At 40.5% G+C, this 25,962-nt stretch overlaps 1 protein-coding gene across 1 annotated transcript in view; it reads left to right on the forward strand.

The window, feature by feature from the left end:
• Positions 1-21,158, forward strand: part of SV2C (synaptic vesicle glycoprotein 2C) — a 205,520-nt gene extending 184,362 nt beyond the window's left edge. Inside the window, exon 12 of the mRNA XM_027863597.1 lies at positions 20,975-21,158. Within this exon, the coding sequence (XP_027719398.1) occupies positions 20,975-21,158 (184 nt within the window). The remainder of the gene's footprint in view (positions 1-20,974) is intronic.
• Positions 21,159-25,962: the final 4,804 nt, after the last annotated feature.

The raw sequence follows: 25,962 nt of genomic DNA on the forward strand, positions 1-25,962 counted from the left end.
AACGTTCCAGACATGAGGGGCAACCAGTGAAAATGCAGAGTCTGAAAAAAAGAGATATGAGAAGACATTCCCACACCCCAACTCTTTGCAGAGGTGGGAGGTTCACTGGTATCACACATTATACATATTTCAGACTTTTTCTATTTTTTGATCAGTTATACTGATTTTTTTCTCTCCTTTTTCTTTTTTTTTGTCTTAAATACTATTTGTTATATGGAGTGGCTCTATGAGAGGGGGAGAGAGAGGCATACTGGGGGATACTATGGTGTTGTAAAAAAATACATTAATAAAAACTTATATTTCAAAAAACGCATAGTATCAAGGAAATGGAATATCTTGTACTAGGAACAGCAGGGAGGCCATTGTCACTGGATGGTAGGTAGTGTGTGGAAGAATATTAGAAAGGGGGGATGTATTATGAAGGGCTTTAAAACAGAGGGTGTTATATCTGACCCTACAGGTATAATAAAGAGTTAACTGGAGTTTATTGAATAGGGAAATGACCTGATCAGACCTGCATTTTAGGAAGATCACTTTGACAGCTAAGTGCAGGATGGACTGGAGCGAACAGAGATTCAAGACAGGGAGCCATCCAGAATGCTACTCCATTGGGGGCGTACATGCTCTTCCTTCAATTTTTGACTGTTGAAATTCATCCCTTCTTTCAAGGTCCAACTCATCTTCCATGAAGCCTGACATGATTCCCTCCCTTCATCCCTAGTAGAAATCAATTCTCACTCCCATGAACTCTCATTGAATGTTTTTTGGGCCTCTTCTTTGTATAAACCACACTTTCCTGTGTGCTATCATTATTTGTGTACACATTATTTCTTTGAAGGGAGGTCTTATTTTATCTGTAGAGTTAGGGTTCAGTAAATGTTCTTGTATTAACTCTAAGTGTAAAACTAATCATTGCTGTATACTTAGTCAAGGCCTATGAACCACTTTGTAATAGATGAGTAGGACAGTCTTAAAACAGTAACAGTACAATTACACACTAACTGGGGGACAATGAACTAAGCCACAAGGTCTTCATGGTTCTTTGGATAGGTTCATGGATCTTTGACAGAAGTTCTGAAAAGGAAAAGGAGGGTCTTGGTAGATCTTGCCCTGGATGAGGTTTCAAGTAAGACTAAAGAGAAAGTCAATGCAGTTGGGATTTTGTACCTTGATTATTAGGTCAGAGAGAGGTCCTGTTTAAGAGGCATCATAGAGAAATAGACCAAACATTTGGGACTCACTTAATGTGAGCAACCAGGCACAGTGGAGAGAGTGCTGTGCCTGGAGTAAGCAAGACCTGAGCTTATATTTGGCCTTGGACACTTACTAGCTGTGTGACCTCAAGCAAATCATTTAACCTCTGTCTGCCTCAGTTTTCCCAACTGCAAAGTAAAATAATAACACCTACCTCCCAGGGTTGTCATGAGGATCAAATGGGTTAATATTTGTAAAGCACTTAGCACAGTACCTGGCATATAGTAGGCACCACATAAATACTTATTTCCTCCATCCCTCTAGCAGGTATTTTTTCATGGGTATCTCAAATTTCTCCTCCCTTTGTCCCTGTTTATTTACTTTCCTTTCATGAGGGGAGCTGGGGAATCAGGGAAGTTCTACTCTATTGATCCTCATTTAGTGAATGAGCAGTATGGCAGATCTCCTGTAGCTGAACTGAGAAAATGTAAACCTCTTCCCTGCTTGTAAGCTGAACCTCTGGGTAGAAAGAATGCCAAGTTACTAGTGAAATCATAATAAATACATGAACTCACATTCATATAAAGTTTTATTCCTCACCTGAACATAGGGTCTAGAGTCAGAGAATTGGTTCATATCCTGGTTTTAACACTGACTACCTGTGTGACCCTGGCCAGGTCACTTAACCTTGTTGGGCTTCAGTTTCCTATGTGTAAGATGAAGGGGTTTGGGCTCAATGGCCTTAGAGATCCATTCCAGTTCTTTATCTGTGCTCCTTCGATCTCACAACAACCCTCTTTGTTCTGAGATAAAACCTCTCCCAGGGCAAGAAGATCTACCTGGACCCTCCTCCTTCCCAGGATTTCTGTCAAACATTCTTGAACCTATAAAGACATCTTATGGCTTAGTTCATTATTTCCTGATCAGTGTGTAAGTGAACCACATTTATGTTTCAAACTGTCCTACCCATCTGTTACAAAGGTAGTATAAAACTTATTATCACTGTTTTATAGATGAGGAACCTGAAGGCCATGAAAATTGTGACTTGGTTAAGGTTTCTTGTGGTTGAATCATTTTTCAGTTGTGTCTGACTATTCGTGACCCCATTTGGGATTTTCTTGGCAAAGATACTGGAGAGATTTGCCATTTCCATCTAAAGCTCATTTTATAGATGAGGAAACTGAGGCAAGCAGGGTGAAGTGATTGCCCAGGGTCACACATGTAGGAAATGTCTGAGGCCAGATTTGAACTCAGGAAGATAAGTCTTCCTGACCACAGGCCTGACACTCTATCCATTACACCACTGTAAGTCAGCTAAGTTTACCTACCTAAAAGTAAGTTCCAGAGCTAGGATTCAAATCCAGTTTGACTCCAGTTTGAGTGCGCCTTCCAAAACACTGTGCTGCTTCTGAGAAAGGAACCAAGATACCTGCTTCTCACTGCTTCCATCCTTTCTCACCTGCCAAGATGTCTTCAAACTTCCCAAAGCCATATGCTAATTCACCGAGAGTCATTTCTTTTCTTTAAGCGATGGGGATTAAGAGGGTTTTGTTTTGTTTAAATCAAGGGGTTTAAGGCTGCCATCAGAAGAAGCTAGACTTTCTACTTGCCCTGGTCATGGTTTTGCCAACATAAGCATCAACTTCCCAATGGTGGTTTCCTGCTGCCACCTTGTGGACGTGAAAATTGCTGTCTGCAAGCATAGCCTGATTTGTCATCTCTCCAAAGTAATCCCTCCAAGTCCAACAAATGCTTTGCGTGCTTTGTTCCTACTCATAGCCCTTTCTAACTCTAATGCAGGAGTCCTCATATGAGGCACCCCCTACATTCTGATCCAGATTCTCATTGCTGGTCTCAGGCTATGGCCAGATTCTTTCTGTCCAATCAGGCAAGTCTTATGAGTATTTGTAAAGCCAGCATTTATGCTTTTCTTCTGGTCACAGACCTTCCTCTCCTCTTATTGTGAGGCTGCTGCTGTATGTTTGGTTTCAGACATGATCTCAGAAAAGGATTTGAATGTAATAACCTTGATCATTCACATCTGCTGTCTTCATCTAGCCCTAACCAAGCATCTGCTTTCAGAAAAATTCAGCTGGGATATTACCCCCCCCCACCACCCTCCTGCACCACCTTCCCCCCATCCATAGCATTAAACACCTGGACATAGTTAAACAATTAAGTCCTAGTCTAGGAGCTTTGAGGAGTGTGTGTGTGTGTGTGTGTGTGTGTGTGTGTGTGTGCTCTCATGTGTGCGCGTGTTGGTAAGGGGGAGTCGGTGTTGTTTTGGGGTGGTGGGGGCTTTATCAGGAGATCAATCAAATAGTATTTTAATGATAATTGATGTATTTTAATGCTACAACACATTCATTTCTAAATATATCATTTTCTGGGTCAGCTAGGTGGTGCAGTGGATAGAGCACTGGCCCTGGATTCAGGAGGACCTGAGTTCAAATCCAGCCTCAGACACATAACACTCACTAGCTGTGTGACCCTGGGCAAGTCACTTAACCCCATTGACTAGCCAAAAAAAAAAAAAGCTTATGGAAGTGAATGTTGAAAACTAAAAATAAATTAATTAACTAAATATATCATTTTCCTCTTCCCTACTCAGCCCCCAGTCATGTAGCCCTTGCAACAAAATATGAAAAGGAAAAAAAAAGAGTTTGGCAAAATCAACCAGAACGTTGATCATGTCTGATAGTGTAAGTAATACTTCACACCTGTAGTCCAGGGGAGTATTCTTTTTAGACAGCGTAGTTCTTTTGTGGGACTTGCAAGTCTGCATGATGGAGTGGGGGGGGGGAGACATTAAACTAGGGAACAGGAGAGTAGGTTCTTGATCTGAATTTGCTAACTAGCCCTGTGATCTTGAGGAAATCACCTAGTCTTTTTAAATTGTGAGACGACATCATAAATTTGTACAGCCCTTTACTCTATTTGTTTTCCTTAACAGGCAGGGTAGTGCAGTGGAAAGAACTCCAAAGCCCAGGTCTGCTGTTTTTAACATGCATGACCTTAGACAAGTCATTTAAGCTCTTTGGAGAGGGAGGCAATAAGCATTCATACAGCACCTACTAATTGCCAGGCATTGTGTTAAGCACTTTATAAATATTATCTCATTTGATCCTCACAATAACCCTACAAGGCAGGCGCTGTAATCCCCATTTTACAGGTGAGGAAACTGCGGCAGACAAAAGTGATTTGCTCAGCATTACACAGCTAGTAAGTGTCTGAGGCTGGATTTGAACTCAGGTCTTCCTGATTCCAGACCCAGTGCTCTATCCACTACACTGTTTTTGAGTCTCAGTCCCCTCATTTATAGAATAAGAGGACCAGACTAGGCCTTTCAGGTCTTGTCCAGCTCTGAATCTATGATCTTTGTGGTAATGTCTTGTTGAACTGAGATGAGGATTAAATTTGGAGTTAAGAGAACCTGGGTTCAAACCCCAAAAGAAATAATCTTTCATAGCATGTCAAGCATTATTCACGCAAGCAATGGGGATATTTTATAACAAGACAGTTTTTGAGGTCTATTCCCATTATGTGTTAGGATAGCCCTATTTGTAAACATAAGTGAATTCAGGGTGTTCAGGCTATGTGACTAGGAAAAGGATCTGTGGGATAATTCTTAGAGACTTGCCTAAGGTGCACCTAAGAGGTTAGGGGACTTGACCAGGGTCTCACAGCTAGTAGGTATCAGAGGCAGGATTGGAAGCCAAGTATTTCTCTGCTCCAAGTCAAGCACTCTGTCTTCTAACACATGTTGCCTCTACTGTTAGATGTAATGGGTGAGGGAGGAAGGTGAGGAAGTCTAAATTTCTTTCACTGAAGCCAGAAAACTTGACCTCTGTTATTTTTCAGGAATATGGAAATTGATGCTGCCACCAAAAAAAATCAAGGTGTCAGTCCCTGCCTTAGACAAAAAACACCCAGCTAATACTCACAGAAATGTATTATGGATCCACCATGGAATTCTCCATGAAAAAAAAATGCGATTTTTGACATTTTAGCCAATTGAGACATTTGGCCAAAAAATTTCAGGACATTCTGATTTTCCTGATGCCCTTTGTTTGCTTCTTCTCTGCCAGTTTTCTATCTTCTACTGGTCATAGCCAGGATATATATGATGTGGGAGGACTTGCCTTTTTTTCCCCTTTACCTAGGGGCAGAGTTAAAGACAGAAATAAAATTAAATGTCTCTCACATGTAACAATGCCACTACTATCTGCAGCCACGCCTGCCTGGGGCCAAGATCCCCTGCTGGTGGCTGGCATGCCACCTGGGTCTGAAGCTATGAGCCAGGTGGTTGAGGAGTCTGGTTTGCCAGGAATCAAGCTAAAGCTATGGCTGTTGGCCTTATATCCAGGGGTGGAGAACCTATAGCCTCGAGGCCATATGTGGCCTTCTAGGTCCTCAAGTGCAGCCTTTTGACTGAGTCCAAGTATTACAGAGCAAATGCTTTTATTAAGGGGATTTGTTCTGTGAAGTTTGGATTCAGTCACAGGGCCGCACTTGAGGACCTAGAGGGACACATGTGGTCTCAAGACCTTAGATTCCCCACCCCTGAGACTTAGTCAATAGGATCTTCCCAAGGAAAGGGCAGAAGACTATCTGGTCCTCAGCCTGTTAAAGAAGCAACGTAATGGGCAACAGTCAGGCAACAAGCATTTAATAAGTACTCACCATATAATATGTTAAGCACTAGGAGATACAAATACAAGCAAAAAGAAAGGACAGTCCCTGCCCTCAAAGAGCTTAAATTCTAATGGTGAGAAACAACACAGAAATGAATGGAACTGAAAAGCTCAGTGGGGACTATTCATGGGGAAATAGTGATTAAGTCCAAAGAATGAAGAATGGCCAGCCCTGGCCCCTCCCCAAAATGGAAACCCCAAGATAAACTCACTAAAGAGAAAATGGGGCCAGAGGTTTGGAAGGATGTTCCAGGGTGAAGGTCCCAGGTACTAAGGGAAGTATGATGATAAAGTCTAAAGAGGCAGAAGTAGAATCAGGAGGGGAATGAAGTATGGACTCTCCAGAGTCCCCTCTCCAAAATAAAGGCCCTGAGAAACACTCACCATTGGAAGAAGAGGGATGTGGGTCAGAGAGATGTTCTAGTGTGAGAAGGCCCCAGGTACCGAGAGATGGGAGCTCCTGAAAGTGGAAAGGCGTGAGTAGAGAGAAATGGCTACAGTCAATTATTCTCTTTAAGCTATATGGAAAGTCTTTTTGGCTTTGTGATAGCTGCTTCCTTACAACAGACTCAAAGTCTGGCCTGCCTCCAGCCCCCACCCCCCAACCCAGTAAATGCTATCCTAACTAATCTCAAGCCTCTTTCCTTCAGAGGGATATTGAGTGTCCCAATTGTCAAAGACCCGGATAATCAATAGCTACTCTTCTGCCTGCACCAGAAGCTAAATAGAAAGATCAGAAGATCCTAAGGCTGAAGGGATTGTGAAAAAGCCATCTTGTCCAATCGCTTTCTCAGCATAGGAGACAGAGAAAATTTACCTTGTTTTTCAAAATCTCCAGAGGAGGCAGTTGCCTAACTTCCTTAAGAACCCATATTGTGATGCTCCACGATTTTCACCTTCAGGAATCTTTTCCTTTTGGGATCTCTTTCAGGAGGTGATCGGTGGATTCTTTCCATTTCTATTTTACCCTGGTTCTAGAATATCAGGGCAGTTTTCCTTGATGATTTCTTGAAAGATGATATCTAGGCTCTTTTTTTGACCATGGCTTTCAGGAATCTTTTCTTTGTAACTCATTTAGAAGCCATTTTTTCTTCTTTTCTTCCCATAGTAGAAATTCAGAATCAATGCTCACCATCCTACACACCCTTGGAAACCATTTAGTTCCTTCAAAGCTTCCTCTTTTCTAAACTTCCCCCCATTTGAATATAAGCCCCTAAAGACAGTTTCTGTCTTGCTTCCTGGTATTTGTATTTCCAGCATTTAGCACCATACCTGGCACACAGTAGGTGCTTAACATCTAGCTATCATCTATATATCTATGTGAGATGAAGAATATCACTTCTGACACCTACTAGCCGTGGGGTCCTAAGCAAGTCACTTAAAATGTCTGTGCCTCAGTTTTGTTTTTATTGATGAGTTGTTTTTCAGTCATATCCAACTCTTCATGACCCCTTTTGGGGGTTTTCTTGGCAAGGATACTTTGGTTTACCATTACCTTCTCCAGTTCATTTTGCAGATGAGGAAACTGAAGCAAACAGAGCTAAGTGACTTGCCCAGGGTCACACAGCTAGGAAGTGTCTGAGGGCAGATTTGAACTCAGGAAAATTAGTCTCCCTGCCTCCAGGCCAGGTACTCTAGCCCCTATGCCACCTAGTCTGCCCAGTTTACTCATCTGTAAGGGAGGGGGAGAAGGCTGTACTCAACAGCTACTGAGGTTCCTTTCAGCTAAAAATCCATGATTTTATGAATCCCAGTTCCTAACCTTCCACTTGGGCTTTGTTTTCCAACTCTTTAATCTTCTCTGTGGTTCCTTCTCTGAACTCTCTCCAGAAACTTTTCTTCTCTCTCTCTCTCCCCGCCCCATATATATATAGATATAGATAGATATAGATAGATATATAGATATATATGGTTTTTGGTGAAGCAATCAGGGTTAAGTGACTTGCTCAGGGTCACAGCAAGTGTCAAGTGTCTGAGGCCAGATTTGAACTTAGGTCCTCCTGACTCCAAGGCCAGGGCTCTCACCACTGCGCTACCTAGCTGCCCCTCTCCTTGTCTCTTATCAGATTATAGACATAGAGCTTGAAGGAACCATAGAAGCCACCAAGACAGTCTCCTCATTGGAGGCATAGAGAGGTTAAGTGTCTTGCCCAGGATCACACAGCTAGTATGTGAAAGGGGATTTGAACCCAAGTCTTTTATCTTATCCATACCACATTGCTTCTCAAATGGTGGTGACCAAAACTAGACGTAGTTCTCTACAAGGATCTTAACACTCCTGACTTGGTCTGTATACAAAGCTAGGAATTTGTTCACCTAGAGGCAAGTTCTAAAAGCTTTCTGAAATTCCATCTTCACCCAAATTTTCACCTGGTTTCCACTGGAAGACCCTCCCTAGATAAAATAGGAACCAGATAAGACACTTCTCAAGAGTTTGTCCTAGTAAATAAAACTCTCAAGAGCTATTCTAGTATAATGTAAGAGTACCACCTTTTCTCCTCTCCAGAGGTGATAGAGGGTTTTAGAAGGCAGTGATGAGTTTAGGTTTGGCAGTCCCTGGGAAACTATGCAAAAATCCCAGATCCCAACACCTCCCAAGAAAAACTCTTCTCTAAAGTGAACATTTTGGTCAAAGAGTTCCATTCTCAGAGGCCGGTATATGGGGAGAAACAGTATGTCCAGGGAAGGGAAGGAGAGATCAAACAATGCCACAAAGAAAAAGAGGGCAAGCTCCAGACATCACCTTCAGTTCTGTCAGGTTTTGATCTATTGGTCTTCTGAGACATTTTCACCAGTGAGCTTAAATACTGATATAAAAAAATTTTTTGAAAAAAAGCAGGGGCAGCTAGGCGACGCTAGGTGACGCAGTGGATAGAGTACCAGCCCTGAAGTCAGGAGGAACTGAGTTCAAATCCGGCCTCAGACCAAACACTTGCCACTTATCAGCTGTGTGACCCTGGGCAAGTCACTTAACCCTGATTGCCTCAAAAAAAAAAAGAAAGGCAGATGGGCATCATTATTACTAGGGTAGAACTCAGATTTCTATATTTCTATTAGGAAAAGTTCCTTTTCTCAGAGGAAAGAGGTTTTACCAAGGCCATAAATAGTATCTTCTCTCTACCCTTCTACCCACCTATACATCCCAGAGTCTACTGGCCTCCCCCAGTAATTGACTCAATTTTTTCTATTGACTGAATCAAAGCACATTGTAAATTACAACATTCACTGCTGTATTGTAAGAGCAGTGATCATTGTGAATGTTCCTTCTGCTAAATGGAAACCATGACAAGGAGCCAAGTGTTCATGCATCCAGTCAGATAACGTGCCTGTTTATGGAGGACAGATTATCAGTGTCTATACCTGCCAGCTTATTGATTTTGATGAATTTGGTGCAAAGTCCACGACATTCACTTTCACAGAAATCCTGGTTTGTTACTTTATAGCCAGCAATAAGGATACTGGCAATTCTTTAAAACTATAAATTACAGAGCAGGTGCTGATCTGCCTTGGTAGAAGGAACTTCCTTATAAGAACTTCCCTAGATGAGTGAAATGACAAATCCAGTTTTCAAAAAATGTTTTCTATGAGGCAGCTACGTGGTACAGTGGATAGAGCACTGGCTCTGGAGTCAAGAGACCCGAGTTCAAATGTGACCTCAGACACTTAACACTTACTAGCTATGTGCCCTTGGGCAAGTCACTTAACCCCATTGCCTACAAAAAAAAATTACTAGAGTTTTCTGAGACATTTCTACATTTTCTGCAGTTTCATCCATGTTTGAGAAAGGGTCTGGTTTGTTGTTTTTTATCTCCATCAGGAATAATGGTAGATAGAAGGATAGGGACCGGTCATTGCTTTATGTCCCGCTACTACACACATCCATCTGGATTAAATTCTGACCAATGAGATCCTCTTGGTTTTCCTAATGGAGGAGATAAGATGAAGTTCCACCTAAGGGCATCTCAGGGAAGGGCAGCTGGGAATGGGGAGTTAGGAGAAGGGCAGGCATAGTGGGGAGAGAGAGACAGGTAAATGAACAGAGAAAAATAGGAGGATAAGGGGAAATGAGAAAAAAAGATAAAGAACAGGGAATGAAAGCACAATAGAATGTGGCAAACATTCTCAACCCAGTCTTCAAAATCACCATTCTATTCTATCTTCTCTACTTACACTTCCCTGAACTGTCTCCTAAATCAGCCTTACCTCCAATTACAGTGAGGTAGTGCAATGGATACAACTCTGGACCTGGAGTTAGAACGCCCTGAGTTCAAATCTGGCCTCAGACACTTAGTAGTTGTGTGATCATGGCCAAGTCACTCAACCACTGTCTGCCTCAGTTTCTTTGACTGTAAAATGGGGATAATAATAGCACCTACTTCCCAGGCTTGTTGCGAGAATCAAATAAGATATTTGTAAAGTGTTCAGCACAATGTTTAGCACTTAATAAAAGCTTGTTTCCATCCAACTAAGCTTTCCTTAGCTACAACTGGATGAAGGCAGGCAACTGACTCAAGCCAACCCCTGTGTTCCCTGATTCTTTTCCTTGCCCTTAAAGGGCAACTATTGACCATTCTACCTTTCCTCCATGGAGGAAATCTAGGTCAATCTAGGTGACTTTTCTCACCCCACTTGACTATCAGTTGGTATACTTGATCTCCTGGGAAAGGAAAGAAGAGAGGTTAAGACTGAGAGCTTAAAGTCCACCATTTTGGGGGGATAGTATAAGTAGACATGGTCCTAGTGAGAGGTCAGGTCTAAGGCAGACACTTCTGCTCAGTCAGTCAACAAGCATTAATTAGATAGTCCCAGGTACTGTGCCAGATACAGGTCTTAGGGATACAAAGACAAAAATGACATATACCCTGTCCTCAAAGAGCTTACAGTCTTTCCAGGGAGACAACACATACACATTTAAGCATATTCAAAATATGTACAAAGTAAATACAAGGGAATATTTTGGTGATGCACTAGCCCTTGAGTTATCAGGAAAGATCTCAGGTAACAAGTTGTATGAGAGCTGAAATCTGAAGGAAATTATGGCTTCTAAGAAGCAGAGGTAAGGAGGAAGTGCACTCCAGGAATGGAGGGCTGCCTGGGCAAAGGCGTGGAGATAAAATGGAAGATAAAATGTCATGTGTGAATAACAGCAAGAATACTATTTTTTGGCTAGCCAGCAGAATACATGAAGGAAAGTAAAATATAATAACCTTGGTGGGGGAGTGGAGGTCGCTACCCATCCTACCAATTTTTCGGTCTCCTACCAATGACTGCCAGTTAAAATGAGAGAATTAGTTCACATGTATTTCTTCCTAGCCTCCAGAAGAGTACAAAATGTGCAATACCAGGTTCTGCAGCTCCTGCATAGGGAACTGTGGGCTTGGAATTGGGTAATATCCAAAGAATTCAAAGACTGTGTCAGTAAAACCCTTTGAAACTGATGATAACAAGAATCCACATAACATGAACGAAATTATCCTGATGTAGCTGTGACCCACTCTCAGAGGTAATATGAAGTATGTTGCTGATAAAACAAGGGTACTTTCTGAATCTCAGCAAGTGTTAAGGTCCCCTTTCTGTGCTGCTGACGAGCCCTTAAGAGGAAGAAAGGACTGAGAAGATGCTGTCAAAACTTTGCTTTCACTGATCTCATGACCACCAAATCCTTCTGATGTTCTCTGTATCCAGGGATGCTCTGGAGACAACTCATACCAGTGAGCTGATTGTTAAGTTTTCAATATGAGCATTTACACCCTAGAAATTAGCAAACACTACATACAAATCAGGGATTGACTTACAGTTTTGGTGATTTCTAGACTTAAGAAAGTGATGGGGATAATGGAAATAAAACTTAAAAGTGTATAGTGGGTACATTTTACTTTTTTGGAAAGCCAGTTGTTAAACATTTACTAGGATACCCCTGTTTGTATCTCATACTTCAGGCAGTTCAGTAGTATGACACAGCTTGCTAAACTGTGCAAAAGAAAGTATGTAAGAGAGGGGGGATCACATTCATAAACAGATGGAAAAAACACCCTGAAATACCTGAACCTCACAGCCTCATCATTTTGCTATGACAAAATGTAATCTGACTTCTATTGCCATCATGTAATACTCTAAAGCTCATGGCACCATGAGGTTGGTAACAATGTGTTTCCCCCCACTATTTTTATTGAGGGGGGGGTGGCTGCAGGCAACCCCAGTGTTGGAGAAAGACTGGTATGATCCTCAGGGCCACTGATCCTATCGGTCATCTTGCCACCCTCATAGCTCAGTTACTCTTTCTTTGTGCTAACAGAAAGTCAGTGAACAAGCATTTATTAAGTGCCTACTTTGTGCCTGGCACTATACTAAATGCTGATGACCTACGTTGCCTAAAAAGAAAAGCAAAGACATAGAATATAAGCGACCTTAAATCAGCTGTCACCTTGGAAATGGTAAGTGATTTAATAACAGAAGTTTTTGATGATGAATAAGGAAATGAACAAGGACAGTTCAAAACTAAACTCTTGTCACTATTTCTCCATCATTCCACAGGAAGAGAGACTGCTCTGATTCTGGATATCTGATAGGATCTTTTTTTTTTTCAGAATTAATTTTTTTTAATTATAAAGCTTTTTTCTCTCCCACTGCTACCCATACTGAAAAGGAAAAAAAAAAGATAAACAAAACTCTTATAACAAATGAGCATAGTCAAGCAAAACAAATTCCCACATTGGTCATATTCAAAAATGGACATTTCATTCTGCACTGTGAGTCTACCACCTCTCTGTCAGGAGGTGGAGAGATACTTCATCTTCTTTAAACAAAAACAAAATATCTCGATATCTAAAAGTCATGTTCTTTAGAGGGAAAAAAGCCTTCCAGAATAGAAAAGTATGGTTCATTAAACTAGAAAAACTTTTGAGTACAACAAATACATTTCTATAATCCTTTGCTCACCAGGATATCTGTAAAATTTGGTATCCTGAGGGAATATATCCACCAAAATCTAAGAGGCTGGCATTCCAGTGTATAAGTCAAGCTCCTATGTGCGTCATTAGCATGAATCAATTCCTTAGAACCTTATCACATCTGGGTAGATTAATCAAACCAATTTTTCAAACATGCGCAATGGTGTATTAGATGACCATAGTGATCCCATCAAAAGGTGACCTTGTCTGAGCAAGTGACCGTTTTTTTTCTTTAACACTGTATTTTAACAGAATGGACCCCAAGTATTAAATTCATAGTTTACTGAGAAGGAAAACAAGAAAGAAAAAGAAAAAGAAGCTGAATATGCTCAAAGACATCATCCAGGGATGGGTTGAAATCACTATAAAGTGGTGAGATGGATTTAAATCCTCAAAAAAAAAAGTACTGATATCGCTTCTCTTTCATCCCAAGTCTACCAGTGACCAAATGCAGAGCTTCCTGAATCCCCTTCCCCCCAATTTCACATTTTTTCCCTCATAATAAGGCTTCATAGTAATTGACATTGCCCAAAGCAAAAATTGTGATCAATGTCATTTGATGATAATAATAATAATAATAATAATAATGATATTGATACTGAGCTTTAAGGTTTACAAAATGCTTTACATACATTATTTCATTTGATCCTCATAATCACCATGCGAGGCAGGCAGCCTCAGAGCCTGAGTAGTCTTGTGGACAAGGAGTCAGGAAGACCTAAGGACAAAACCCACCACAGGCAAGCTGGCCTGCAACCCCAGTTCTGGGAACCTCTGGTTTCTCAGCATCAGGCAACTCATTCAATGCAGCTGTCACACTGTCTTCTTCCCAAATACCTTCCCCAGTGGCTTGCACTCCATTTAAAGTGTTTTGTAAACCTTAATGCATTATATGAAGGTTATCTACTGTTGTTGTTGTTATTGTTAAATACTCGGAAAGAGTCCTCAGCATTGAACTCCACCTTGGGCAAATCACTTAACCTTTCTGAGTCTCAGTTTTCAGTTGCACCTATCTCAAGGCTGTTATTGGGCTCAAATGAGATAATGTACATGCATTACTCCTGACTTGCTCAGTAATAAATATTATTTATGACCAATAGGTGACAGATTTAAGGTACAGAATGAGATATGCATTTTTGGGTATGGCCAATGTGGAATTTTACTTTGCTTGACTCTGCATTTGTTACAAGGGTTTTATTAGCTTTTTTTTTCTTTTTAAATTAGGAGAAAGAGGATTGGGAGAGAAAAAATAAATTCTTGTTAATTGGGGAAAAATGCACAAATATTCTGCCATTGGTCCACACCTTGACCTATACCATTTTAGCACTTGTAAATAGTGCAGAGTTTGGAACCCTTTGTTCCAACTCTTTGTTGGAACTCTTTGTTGTCTTAAGGAACTACAACTGGAACTATAAGGAAAGGGGCCAGGAAAGAAAGGTAAAAGAATGAAAAATCTCAACATGTGCGATTTCTTTTTTTTGGGAGGGGGGCGTGGAAGGAGTCTTCTTTGTCACCATTTTATAAAGTAATATCCAAGAAATGGAGTCATGCCTGTTCAGTGAAAAGGTCCAAGGGGTAAGTAGGTGCCCAGTCTAGCCACAGTGGCCCTGACTGGGACTTTATCTAGAGCTACTCAGGCAATCCTGCAGCAAACCTGCCACATACAACCAAGTCCACACTTGTCAGTCAAAAAGACTAAAACAAGAGACAGACAGAGATAGAGACACAGAGAGAGATGGGAGGAAGGAGGGAAGGGGAGAAAGAGGAGGAGGAGGAGAAAGAGTGGGGACAGAAAGGAGGAAAAGGGAAGAGAAGGAGAGAGGGAAAGGGGGGAAGGGAGAGAAGAGAGGGAGACAGCAGCAGAAATGGGAAAAGCCACTGCTGCTACTCAGTTACAATGTGCCATCCCATCAATGTGGGAGAGGGGAGGAGATTAATGTTCAAAAGATTCCAATAAATAGATCATAATAGAAACAAGAGAATCTTTAATAAGAACAGGAACTAAATAGGTCTAACGTTTCTTCCCTTTCCGCACTTTTGTTCGTTGGTAGTTATTGGAAGATAGGAAAGGTTCATTATCATATGTAAAATGCTGCAGTAGCCAGTCCAAGCTGCCTAGAAACCAGCCAACAGCCGTAGACTCCATGCCACCAGGGTCTCTCTATAGGAGCCTTGCTTTAGGCATTTCTCCTAAGTGCAAGGGACTATGTTAACTGAGCTCTGCTCACCTCATATGCAAAGAACTCTCAGAGACTTTCCCTCCCGTGAATAACCGTTCTAAAACCGCACTGTTTCTGATGACTCGACTCTGCCACAAAGAATTGGAAAGTATCCACTTTCTCCAGCTGCAAGTGCTCCCCAAGGAAAGGGAGATGAAATTTTTCATATGGGGCCACTATTTTAAGTCTGTCATAGGTGTCAAATATCCTGCAAATTGTCCTCCTCAAAGGCTATCTTTGCTTTGTAAATTAAAATGCAAATTTCTGGGAAATCAAGACAGTGGAATCTTCCTTGGAATCCCATGGATACCAAACAATCAGTATGTTTGTTTGCCTTTAAGCACTGAATAGAAAAATCGAGTTCCAGAACGCTCAGGAAATTTTATGCAAGCCTTTGTTACTGTTAGAAAGTCATAAAGGGATAGTCGGTAACATTTTCTCCGTAGTATAAAAAAAGATTTTTTTTATATTGGGGAAGTATTATGTTACATTCCCTATCCTACCATCATTTGCCTAGTAATTTTTATGCCAGATGTAAATTCGATATTGATCATTTTATTAACCCTTGAAGGAGATTCACTGAGAAGCTTTTTTTTTTTTTAAGTTGTGATCCCTTACTTCTTCCCCTCCCCTATCTACAACATACAGGAGACAGTGCCTTCATCTACTGTTATCTTAATGAAATAAAATGAATTGGATAGTTCATAAGAGTCCTAGAGTAAACCCTGGAAACCTCTGCCCAATCCTGACACATAGAGCCGATAACTATGGACACATCTTTTCACTTCTCTGAGACTGTTTCCTCAAGATTAAGTAGAAATAGCATCACTTGTGCTTTCCCAACCTCACAAAATTGCTGGGAGGAAAACTGCTTTGTAAACCTTAAAGTGCTAAAGTTTATAAACATAAGTTGTTTTTTCTAAGAAAAAAAGACAAAATTATTAGACTTTTTAAAAAATTTTTTGTTGACAGAGGACTACTTTGAATCCTGGCATCATTTTCAGATCCCCTCCTAGGAGGAAATGTCTTTACACTCTCTTCTGAAGAACACTAATTATTCAAGCTTCTAATATTTAAAAAGCATACTTCAAGTAGCTTCATTTTAAATTGTCTTCTGTGTGAGTGATTTCTTCATCATCTTTAAACTTGGTGCTGACGTTACTAATCTCTTCATTTAAAAAAAGAATATATAATTAGCATGATCTTGTGACTGATTTCATGCATTTCTCTAGTTCCTCCTATTCTTTCCTCAGAAGTTCCCATTTTTTCCTTCATAAGAGATCATGTTACATATCCTCCACATTCCACACTACTGCCAACTGCCAAACTGTAAGAATCAACTTACTTTGTGGTTTGACTAAAAAAGTTCATTTCTGTTGCTGATTACCAGGTTCCTTGCAAGTAGAAAGGATTAACATCACCTTTAGCCATAGATTCAGTTTACAAAGTTCAAGGAAGAAAATTTTGCTCCCTCTTTTATTGACATTTTCTTGTACTATGACTTCCCAATAATGTCATTCCTACCCCCTCGGAGGTCAGGTAGGTGGCACAGTGGATAGAGCACTTTGTCTGCAGTCAAAAAGACCTAAGTTCAAATCTGGCCTCAGACACTAGCTGTGTGGTCTTGGGCAAATCACTTAACCCTCTTTGCCTCACTTTCCTCATGTATAAAATGAGCTGGAGAAGGAAATGGCAAACCACTCCAGTATCTTTGCCAGGAAAACCCCAAAAAGAGGTCACAAAGAGTTGGACACACCTGAAAAAAAGAGCAAACAATAAGCCTTGTGGAACTGTTCCTTCTAACAGAAAATAAAGCAAACCAGTATATTGGCCAGGTAGAATAATATGTGTCTTATTCCATACCTATAGTTCACTATCTCTCTGCTGAAAGAAAGGAGGCATCCTTTATGTGTTGAAGATTTATTAGTGTCAATAGTAAATATCTTAAAAGATATGAAAAACATAAAGTGTAGAGGTAATACTATTAGACTATTATTATCTTAATCCTTCAATGACCTTGTTGCGTCATTTCAGTCATGTCCAATTCTTTGTGACCCTATTTGGGGTTTTCTTGACAAAGACAAGAAAGTTTACCATTTCCTTCTCCAGCTCATTTTACAGATAAAGAAACTGAGGCAAATAGGGTTAAGTGACTTGCCCAGAGTCACACAGCTAGTAAGTGCCTGAGGCCAGATTTTAACTCATGAAGATGAGTCTTCTGTCTACAGGCCCAGAGCTCTATCCACTGCTCCACTTAGCTGCCCATCAATGGCCTTCAATTTCATCAATATAGGTACTTCTTTCACTGATGCAGATACCAATCTTGGTAGCAGGTCTTTGAAAGATGCTGTGGCTGAGAAATCAATCACCCTGAGATCAATACTTAGCTGGTCTTCAAATGATAAATGTGGTCTCCTAGTAGCCCACAGTTAAAGCTTTCTCAACTTAATAGAACTGGCAGAGCTGGTACTATTAGCGTAGCCTTTGAGAATCTGGCGTCACCTTCATTTAACAATGAGGCATCCAACTCAGAGTTTAACAGAGAAATAATGGGTAGCAATTGTAGTTACAGGGAGTTGGCAAACATCCATTAAAATATAAGTTCCTTAAGAGCAAGGTCTATTTTATTTTTGTCTTTTTATTATCAGAACCTAGCACAGTACCTTACACATAGTAAGCCCTTATAAAATGTTTGCAGAAAGTAGAAGGCTAGGGAACAATTTTTACAGCCAGTGTTTATGATAAAAGCCTCATTTCTAAAATATAGAGAGAACTGGGGCAGCTAGGTGGCGAAGTGGATAGAGCACCGGCCCTGAAGTCAGGAGGACCTGAGTTCAAATCCGGCCTCAGACCAAACACTTAACACTTACTAGCTGTGTGAACCTGGGCAAGTCACTTCACCCCAATTGCCTGAAAAAAATAAAAAGAAATAAATAAAAAGAAAAAAAAATATAGAGAGAACTGAGTCAAATTTATAAGAATATAAGTCATTCCCCAGATGATAAATGACCAGAGGATATGAACAGGCAGTTTTCAGATGAAGAAATTAAAGCTATCTATAATTATACGAAAAAAATGCTCCAAATCTCTACTGATTACAGAAATATAAATTAAAACAAATCTAAGGTACCACCTCACACCTATCAGGTTGGTTAATATGACAGAAAAGGAAAAAGATAAAATGTGGGAAAATTGGAACACTAATGCATTGTTAATGGAATTTTTGTGAACTGATCCAACAATTCTGGAGAGCATTTTGGAACTATGCCCAAAGGGCTTATAAAACTGTGAACACCCTTTGACCCAGCAATACTACTTCTAGGTCTGTATCCCAAAGAGATCATAAAAAATTGGAAAAGGACCCACAAGTACAAAAATATTTATAGCAGCTCTTTTGTGGTGTAAAAGAATTGGAAATAGAGGGGATGCCCCATCAATTGGGGAATGTCTGAACAATTTGTGCATATGAATGTAATGGATTATTATTATTCTATAAGAAATGATAAAGCAGGCAGATTTCAGAAAAACCTGGAAATACTTATATGAACTGATGAGTAAAATGAGCAGAACTAGAAGAACATAGTATACAGTAACAGCAACATTGTGCAATGATTAACTATGATAGACTTAGCTATTCTCATCAGTGCAAGTATCTAAGTCAACTCAAAGACTCAACATGGAAAATGCTGTCTGCATCCAGAGAAAACTATGGAGTCTGAATGCAAATCAAAGCATACTATTTTCACTTTTTTTTGTTTTTTTCTTTCTTGTGTTTTTTCCCTTTTTGTTCTGATTCTTCTTTCACAACATGATTAATGTGGAAATATGTTTAATATGATTGTACATGTAAAGCCTATATCAGATTGCTTGCTGTCTTGGGGAGGGGTAAGAGGAGGAAGGGAGTGAGAAAAATTTGGAACTCAAAATTTTACAAAAATGAATATTGAGAACTATCTTTACATACAATTGAAAAAAATAAAATACTATTAAGGAAAAAAAAGAAACATTTGCTGGATTGAAACAATTCAATGGCACTATAGATAGAGCACTAGTTCTAGAGTCAGGAAGACCTGAGTTCAAATCCATCCTGAGATACTTCCTAACTGGGTGATCCTGGGCAAATCGCTTAACCGCAGTCTTCCTCAGTTTCCCCAACTGCAAAATGGGGATAATAATAGCAACTACCTCCCAGAATTGTTGTGTGTGAATCAAATGAGATAATAACTGTGAAGTGCTTTCCACAGTGTTTGGCACGTAGTAGATAATAGTAGATATTTAATGAAAGTTTGTCCCTTTCCCTTCCCCGGAACTACTGACAAATTTGTGAACATGACAAAGAAAGGTGTACATACTGTGATAATCTCTGACTCCCACAGCCTTCTTCTTTTAAATTTAGCTAGATTTAATTTTCACACAAGGAAACACGTTACCAAAATAAGAACTATCACAATGGGTCATAATGGTAATCAGTTCAGGCCAATATTTGTCTCTGAAAGTTGAATGAAAGGAGATGGTAGGAGCTGTTCTCAGAGCTTTAACTAAGGCAAGGTATCTGGAACTTTCCAGGGCACAGAAATGTAGAGGGGCAATTTTCCTCCCCTATCAGAGAAGACTGCCTCCCTCACACCTCATAGTCCTCAACTGACAACACATTCCCCTCCCCTCCAGCTCTTGTATCTGTAATACAACTGCTTCCAACTCCCTTACCTGGGGCCCAGGGACACACCTGCTCCTTGCCACTGCTTGGACATCATGGTCTCCTCTAGTGGTTGAAAGAGATCTCTACCATGCCGTCTCTGTCAAAATGTCCTCTGCCTGCTGTTGGGGTTTAGGGGATCCAGGGCTTTGTTGCTCTGTGGAGACACAGGAGGAATGGACTTTCCCTCTCCCATGTAACTGGACCAGATCAGGTAACCAGTGTGAATCAGAGACCCGCATAAAAGCCATCCGTGATGCACTGAAGGTTCAGAATCCTCAGACCTTCCTCAGTCCTGGGTGAGCTCTTACCCAAGGAGCAGCTTCCTTTGCATCTGTCTCAGCCTTCGTCTTCACCCTTTCCTTTCCTCCCTTTCCTTTCCTCCCTTCCCTCCCCACTGGCTGCATTCCCCATCTGGTTTTTTTAGCACTTGCCCCAAGCATCATAACATCCCTGGTCACCTTTCATAGCTTCATCCAGCAAAGTTACCTTGTTCCCTTGGTCAATTCCAGACAATCCAAACTGAAGGAAGGATTTACTAAGACATAAAACCCCAAATGGCTTATAATCAGATATTTGTGCCTGCTTTGGCTATGTAATTTATACTTTAATTTGAATATAGATGTGTGAAACGACATTTTGATAAAAAGTTAAATTCCATGCCATGAAGACTCAACTTGAAAAGAGTCAAGAATTGCCAAGCCTCCTTTCTGTCCACCCTGGGCTCCTGGCTCTCTTGTAGGGATGGAAGGTATCACCTCTTAAGCTGTATTCCAGCTGCTTTCCCTTTCTCTAATCTGCCTGTTGGGCAGGATAATTGACAAAGTGACTTAGGTTTTCATTTAGTGAGCTTTTCTGGTTAGCTGAATTGAACTGAGTGGAGGGGGGCAGGACTTCCTCAGCTTCCTCGCACCTTCTTGCCCTTCTGACTCTCTACATTGCAGGAACAGCCCAAATGGAGGTAAGTGAGAGAGTTGACAGAGGGTTGAAAGCAAAGCATCAGCTGCCTTGGCTTTTGTCCCAGTTTTTTGCTTTTGAGGGTTTAATTATTTGTCCCAATAATATGCAGAACAACTCACTTGCAAAGAATTGAAGCTTTATTATAACTGTTAAATGGTCTTGAAGTATGTCTTGGTATCAGAGAGCAGGCACATGTATGGTGGAAGCATAGAAACCGCTTTCTTCATGTTTTTCATTTTGTTTTGTCTTTTTTTTTTCCAGGTCAACAGGTTTTGGCTTCTTGAATGCTCTATGCAAAGCAGCAGCTGTGCTTGGAAACTTAATTTTTGGCTCCCTTGTTGTTATCACCAAAGCCATCCCTATTCTACTAGCTTCTACTGTGCTTGTGTGTGGAGGATTGGTGGGACTCCGGCTGCCTGACACAAGAACCCAGGTTTTGATGTAACTGGCAGGAAGGAAAAAGTCATTTATCATTTTGTTTCTCTCTCTTTTCCAAGTGTCAATTTTCTTGATTGGTGCAAAGGCTTTAGATATTTCATGTCAAGAAAGATGGGTCAGATATTATCATAACTCAACCTCTTGTGGTGACTAATGCTTAGCTGTGTGAGTCCTTTCCCCCCAGACACGATTTTTGCACACCTCGCTTTGCCATGCATAATTTCTTTCCAAACCGTAAAGACAGCTACCTCCTCCTAAAGCAGGCGAAAGGAAGACAATGCGTGCTAAAAGTCCTCTCTTTTCATCAATGGAAACCTTTCTAAAAATGGCACTAAGATTGTCAGAATAGTTTCAGATTTTGCTGAATCAGATCTAGAAAGCTTAAGAGGGAGTAGTGATGGTGTGAATAAGTGCTAATGTTAAGGCAACAACATGCAGGAACACAGGTTGGTTTATTACTACATTCACGCTGAGAAAAGAGATTCTACTTTTTTTTCCCAACAATATGACATTTCCTGTTTATTAAGAAAAAAGCAATGTATAATTTGGGCTATATCGACAATGTCTTTCGAAGGAAACCATGTGGTATAGAGCAGATGGGGTGGGGCACTTTCAGAGGGTAGCTGACAGCAAAAAGTGTGATAAGCAATCTGCAAGAAAAGTCCACAGAGAGACTTGTTTTCTGACTTCTGGGAGATGTGAGGAAGTACCAGTGAGAAAGTATATATGGTTATGGTTTTCTGAATATTTGAAAACTAAAGGGAGACCCTCTGCTTGTATGCAGCTGCCATAGACAGACAGAAAGGTTAAGGAAGGTTCCCTCTTCTGCTCTAGTTTATTCTACTGCTCTATTCTTCCTCAGTAGAACAATGATGTCAGGTACGGTCAATCAGCTTTAAGTATTTTAATCTTGCAAGTTAGTTTTGATTTAACAAAGTGAAATTTAGTAGAAAAACAGTCCCTCCATCTCATCGATTCTGATCTCAAAGAGGAGATGCCATGGCCGTTGACTAAGTGATCACCTGTGCACTGCTGCCCTACAACAGATCAGTCAACTTGAAAATACTGTTTTAAAATTTGCCCCCAAACAATGTCGAAGCAATTCCCTGCGGCACTACAAGCACAGTGTATTATTGGGGTTGCAGTGTTTGCCTTGAGTTCATGTGTCAATCATAGCCATACGTACCTCTACTGAAAGTAGCCATGGGGTTATACCACAGCATCACAGCTGGCTGCTTGATTGTAATTTTTCATTGAGAATTTGCTTGAGAATAAGAAAGGAAGGGACAGCAAAGAATTCCCATGGGCCAGCTGTCAGCCAGATGACCCCCTCACCTCTCCCACATGCCTCTCAGCCTTAGTCTTTTGCTATGTGTAAAGACACATCTTTCTTTGAAATCTGAAACCTCTGTACATACTTGGAATAATAGCCCACAGCCAGCAGTAAATCATCTTTTGTGCCACATACACTGTCAGTTTAAATGATATATGTTTTTGAGCTTGTCATTGAAGATTATCATTGTTAGCTATTATGTGGGGTAACATGACCAAAAGAGCCAGGGTTCAGGAGCTACCAGAAAGTGAGGACTAGCTAAAGAAAGCTCTAGCTTAGGACCTTCCTTTCCAATAATCAATCAATTATAGGTTTGTCCTTATAGGGGCAAGTCTACCTTTCCCAGTCCCATGACCACTGTGATCTGAACCATCCTCAGTTCAAACTGTGTACGAAAGCTTCTTTCAGTAATACAAGCCCTGGACGTGAACTGTCCCTCACTTTGGTTCAATTCTGTAGCACTAGAATGTCCTGTCTGTGGAAGGGCAGGAAAGGCATCTGTCCATAGGGAGAAAATATTCAGGGCCAGGCTCATCAAGAAAATTATAACAAGAGAGGGGAGAGAATGGAGAAAAGCAGGAAGACTATAGAAATTAAGGAAACAGGAAAGAGAGGCCAAAAAAATGGACAACCAAAGCAAACAAACAAAAGAATCTGCTGTCACCAAGGGGAAAGACATTGCCCACACTAATAAGTCTTAGACTTATGTTCCTTTGAAATTCACTCACTGTCTTTCTCCTCTCTCCCCTTCACTTTTTTCCCCCTTCTCAAAGACCTTAGTAAGCTTTTTAGGTGGATAAGAAATATGTGAACAAACAGCAAGAATCAGTCAGTCAATTAGCATCTACTATGTGCCAGGCGCTATGCTAAGTGCTAGGGATGGAGGTAGATAACAAAAAATAGTTCTTGCTCTCAAGGCACTCACAAGAGTAATGTTTCTCAACCTTATGTATTCTGAATCTCTAAATCCTCCTTACTAATTAAACAAAAGAAAAATGTATGAGCCTATACATCTAGATCAGGGGTTTATCACCTTTGTGTGTCCTAGACACCTCTGATAGTCTGGGGAAGCCTATGGACACCATCTCAGAATAATGTTTTTAAATGCTTAAAATAAAACACACAGGATTAAAAAAGAATACATTTATATTGAAATAATTATCAAAATACTAAAACAACAAGTTTCTCAGACCCCAGGTTAAAAAACCCTTATCTAGACTCAAAAAACATAATTTTTCTTACAGTCTCACTGGGTCCTCCATTGCTATGGTATATGGCTCTCATTTATGTTGTGTCAGCACATAGGATACATCTACAGAGGAAGTACATGATTAAACTGTATTTCAGCATAAATTGAGTCAGCAAAGCTGTAAAGAAAAGTTAAAAGCTGAACCCCACCTCCTTTGCTGAATCCATCTCTTTCTTCTGACAACAAGTAGGATTTCAGGGAATTCCACTTCCAGAAATCCACCAAGGACCTTTCTTATCCCTTAGTCCAAAATCTAAGCTACTGGACTTTTCCAAGAGGGAACCTTTCTAATGCCCCCATTTACAAACAACCAGTGCTTTTTGTGCTAGTCCCTTACTGTTTCACCCAGGTTCTTCACAATTGCTTTCTTCTTCCAGAGATTCTCCCTAGAAGAGATCAGGTTGTTTCCAAGGTATGTTGCAAAGCCTGTTTAGCCTGTTCTGGGCTTGATATTTAGCTGCAGAATAAGATATAATCATGAGATAAGCATGAACCTGTGAATCTATCCAGTCATCGAGTCACTCACTGACACAGGAAAAGTATGGGTGACATGTCTTTTCATCCAAAATGAAGAAGAAAATAAGAAGGAACTCAGATATGAAAGTCCAGAAGAAAAACAGTCACACTTAACTCCTAAATTTCCTACTTCTTTGTGACATATGCCAGTGCTTCTGAAGCTTCCCCAGAATCCAACCAGAATTCTCCATGTCCCCTCAGGGGGAATAGAGTACCTTCCCCAAATACAAGTTCTGTACACCAAGCTGTGCTTCTCATGATTATGGTTCAGTGACCAGAGTTACGTTTAGCGTTGCTGCCTTGTATGCCAAGCACAGTAGGCAGGAGGGATCTGTTTATCCTGTTGTCCCAAGAGCCATCCCAGACAACAACATAGAGAGGATTCTCTACCTATTAAAATTCAGCTGAATTCAGCTCCTTCAATTCTGCACTAATCAAGAAATTGTATTCTGGAGGATTACCTACTGGTAGTATTTCTACAAGTATTTGATACATTCAATTTTTAACTGGAAACATTAGGGAATAGACCAGAATGAGCAGAGAGAGGATGGGTAGCCAATTAGGACACACCTATGGGAAGTGTCAAAGGACAAAGCTCCAGTTTTGTTTACCCTGACGGCCTCTTTAAAATCAAAAGTTCAACACTACCCCTTCCCCACGCAGCTTACCCATCTTTCCAGACTGATAAATCTGTCAAAAGACTCACCAGTTTTAAAAATTCACAATAGCCATAGCTATTGGCTCTCCTATACATATGTTTGTCCCACAACATGTACTCTTGAAAAGGTTCCTGGATAAGTCTTTGCTGCCAGGAACACAGGGTTCTAGTGGATTTTCTCTTAGTTGACAGTCGCACCACCACAAATGAACTATATCAAACTACAGTTCTGGTTCTTATCAAAAAGAATTTTGCTCTTCATTCATGAAAAGAATAAAAGGGGGAAGGTGGAAAGGGAAAGGGGGAACAGGAAGGGTGGTAGAGGATCAGAAATGCCAGTGCAAAAGATTGTAGTGAAGAGATGAAGAGTTTAAGGAAGGGACTTTCCTGAACTATGGGATTCAATTAGGTAGCATGCCAAGGGAATGCCATCTGCTCCTTTCTGCTAACCAAAATAGAACTGGGTATTTTCGACATTTATTCTTTTCAGTTCTTTTCAATGATTAAAAAGGTCTTTATTATTTCTTTCTTCAATAAAAAAAAAACACTTTACCTATTCATGGATTAAAAGCCTTTAGATTTCAGAATAAAAATGTTTGAGTTTGGCACTTGCTTGGCATCATAGAAAGAGAGCCAGCTAGTCCTTAAAGGCTGTAGGTCCAAATTTCCTTTTTTTAAAATCCCTATTCTTTGCCGAGCTCATCTCAGTAACCAGAGGGGGGGAAAGCACCAGTCATGTTGCAATAACAGAAGGAAATGTTACCAATCTACACTTTAAGGTACTCTGAAATTAAACCTAAACTCACATAGTTTTTCCTTCTTTCAGGCAATGTATGTTTTCTGTCATGTTTCCCATGTTATTCAACAAGTTAAATCTATATAGTGCTGGATCAAAAATGTCAGTGTCTCCTGTGTGCATTATTTGTCCACTTAATGTTTCCCTGTGTATTTATAGTCACTTTTGTACTGTTCTTGTCACTGTCTTGACAGTGTCTGCCCTCCTTAACAATCTTTACCCAACCTCAAGAAAAAGCCATTGCCATAGTTTCTGCAAC

This window comes from Vombatus ursinus, unplaced genomic scaffold (genome assembly GCF_900497805.2).
Source record: "Vombatus ursinus unplaced genomic scaffold, bare-nosed wombat genome assembly UNPS02014772.1, whole genome shotgun sequence".
Lineage (NCBI taxonomy): Eukaryota > Metazoa > Chordata > Mammalia > Diprotodontia > Vombatidae > Vombatus > Vombatus ursinus.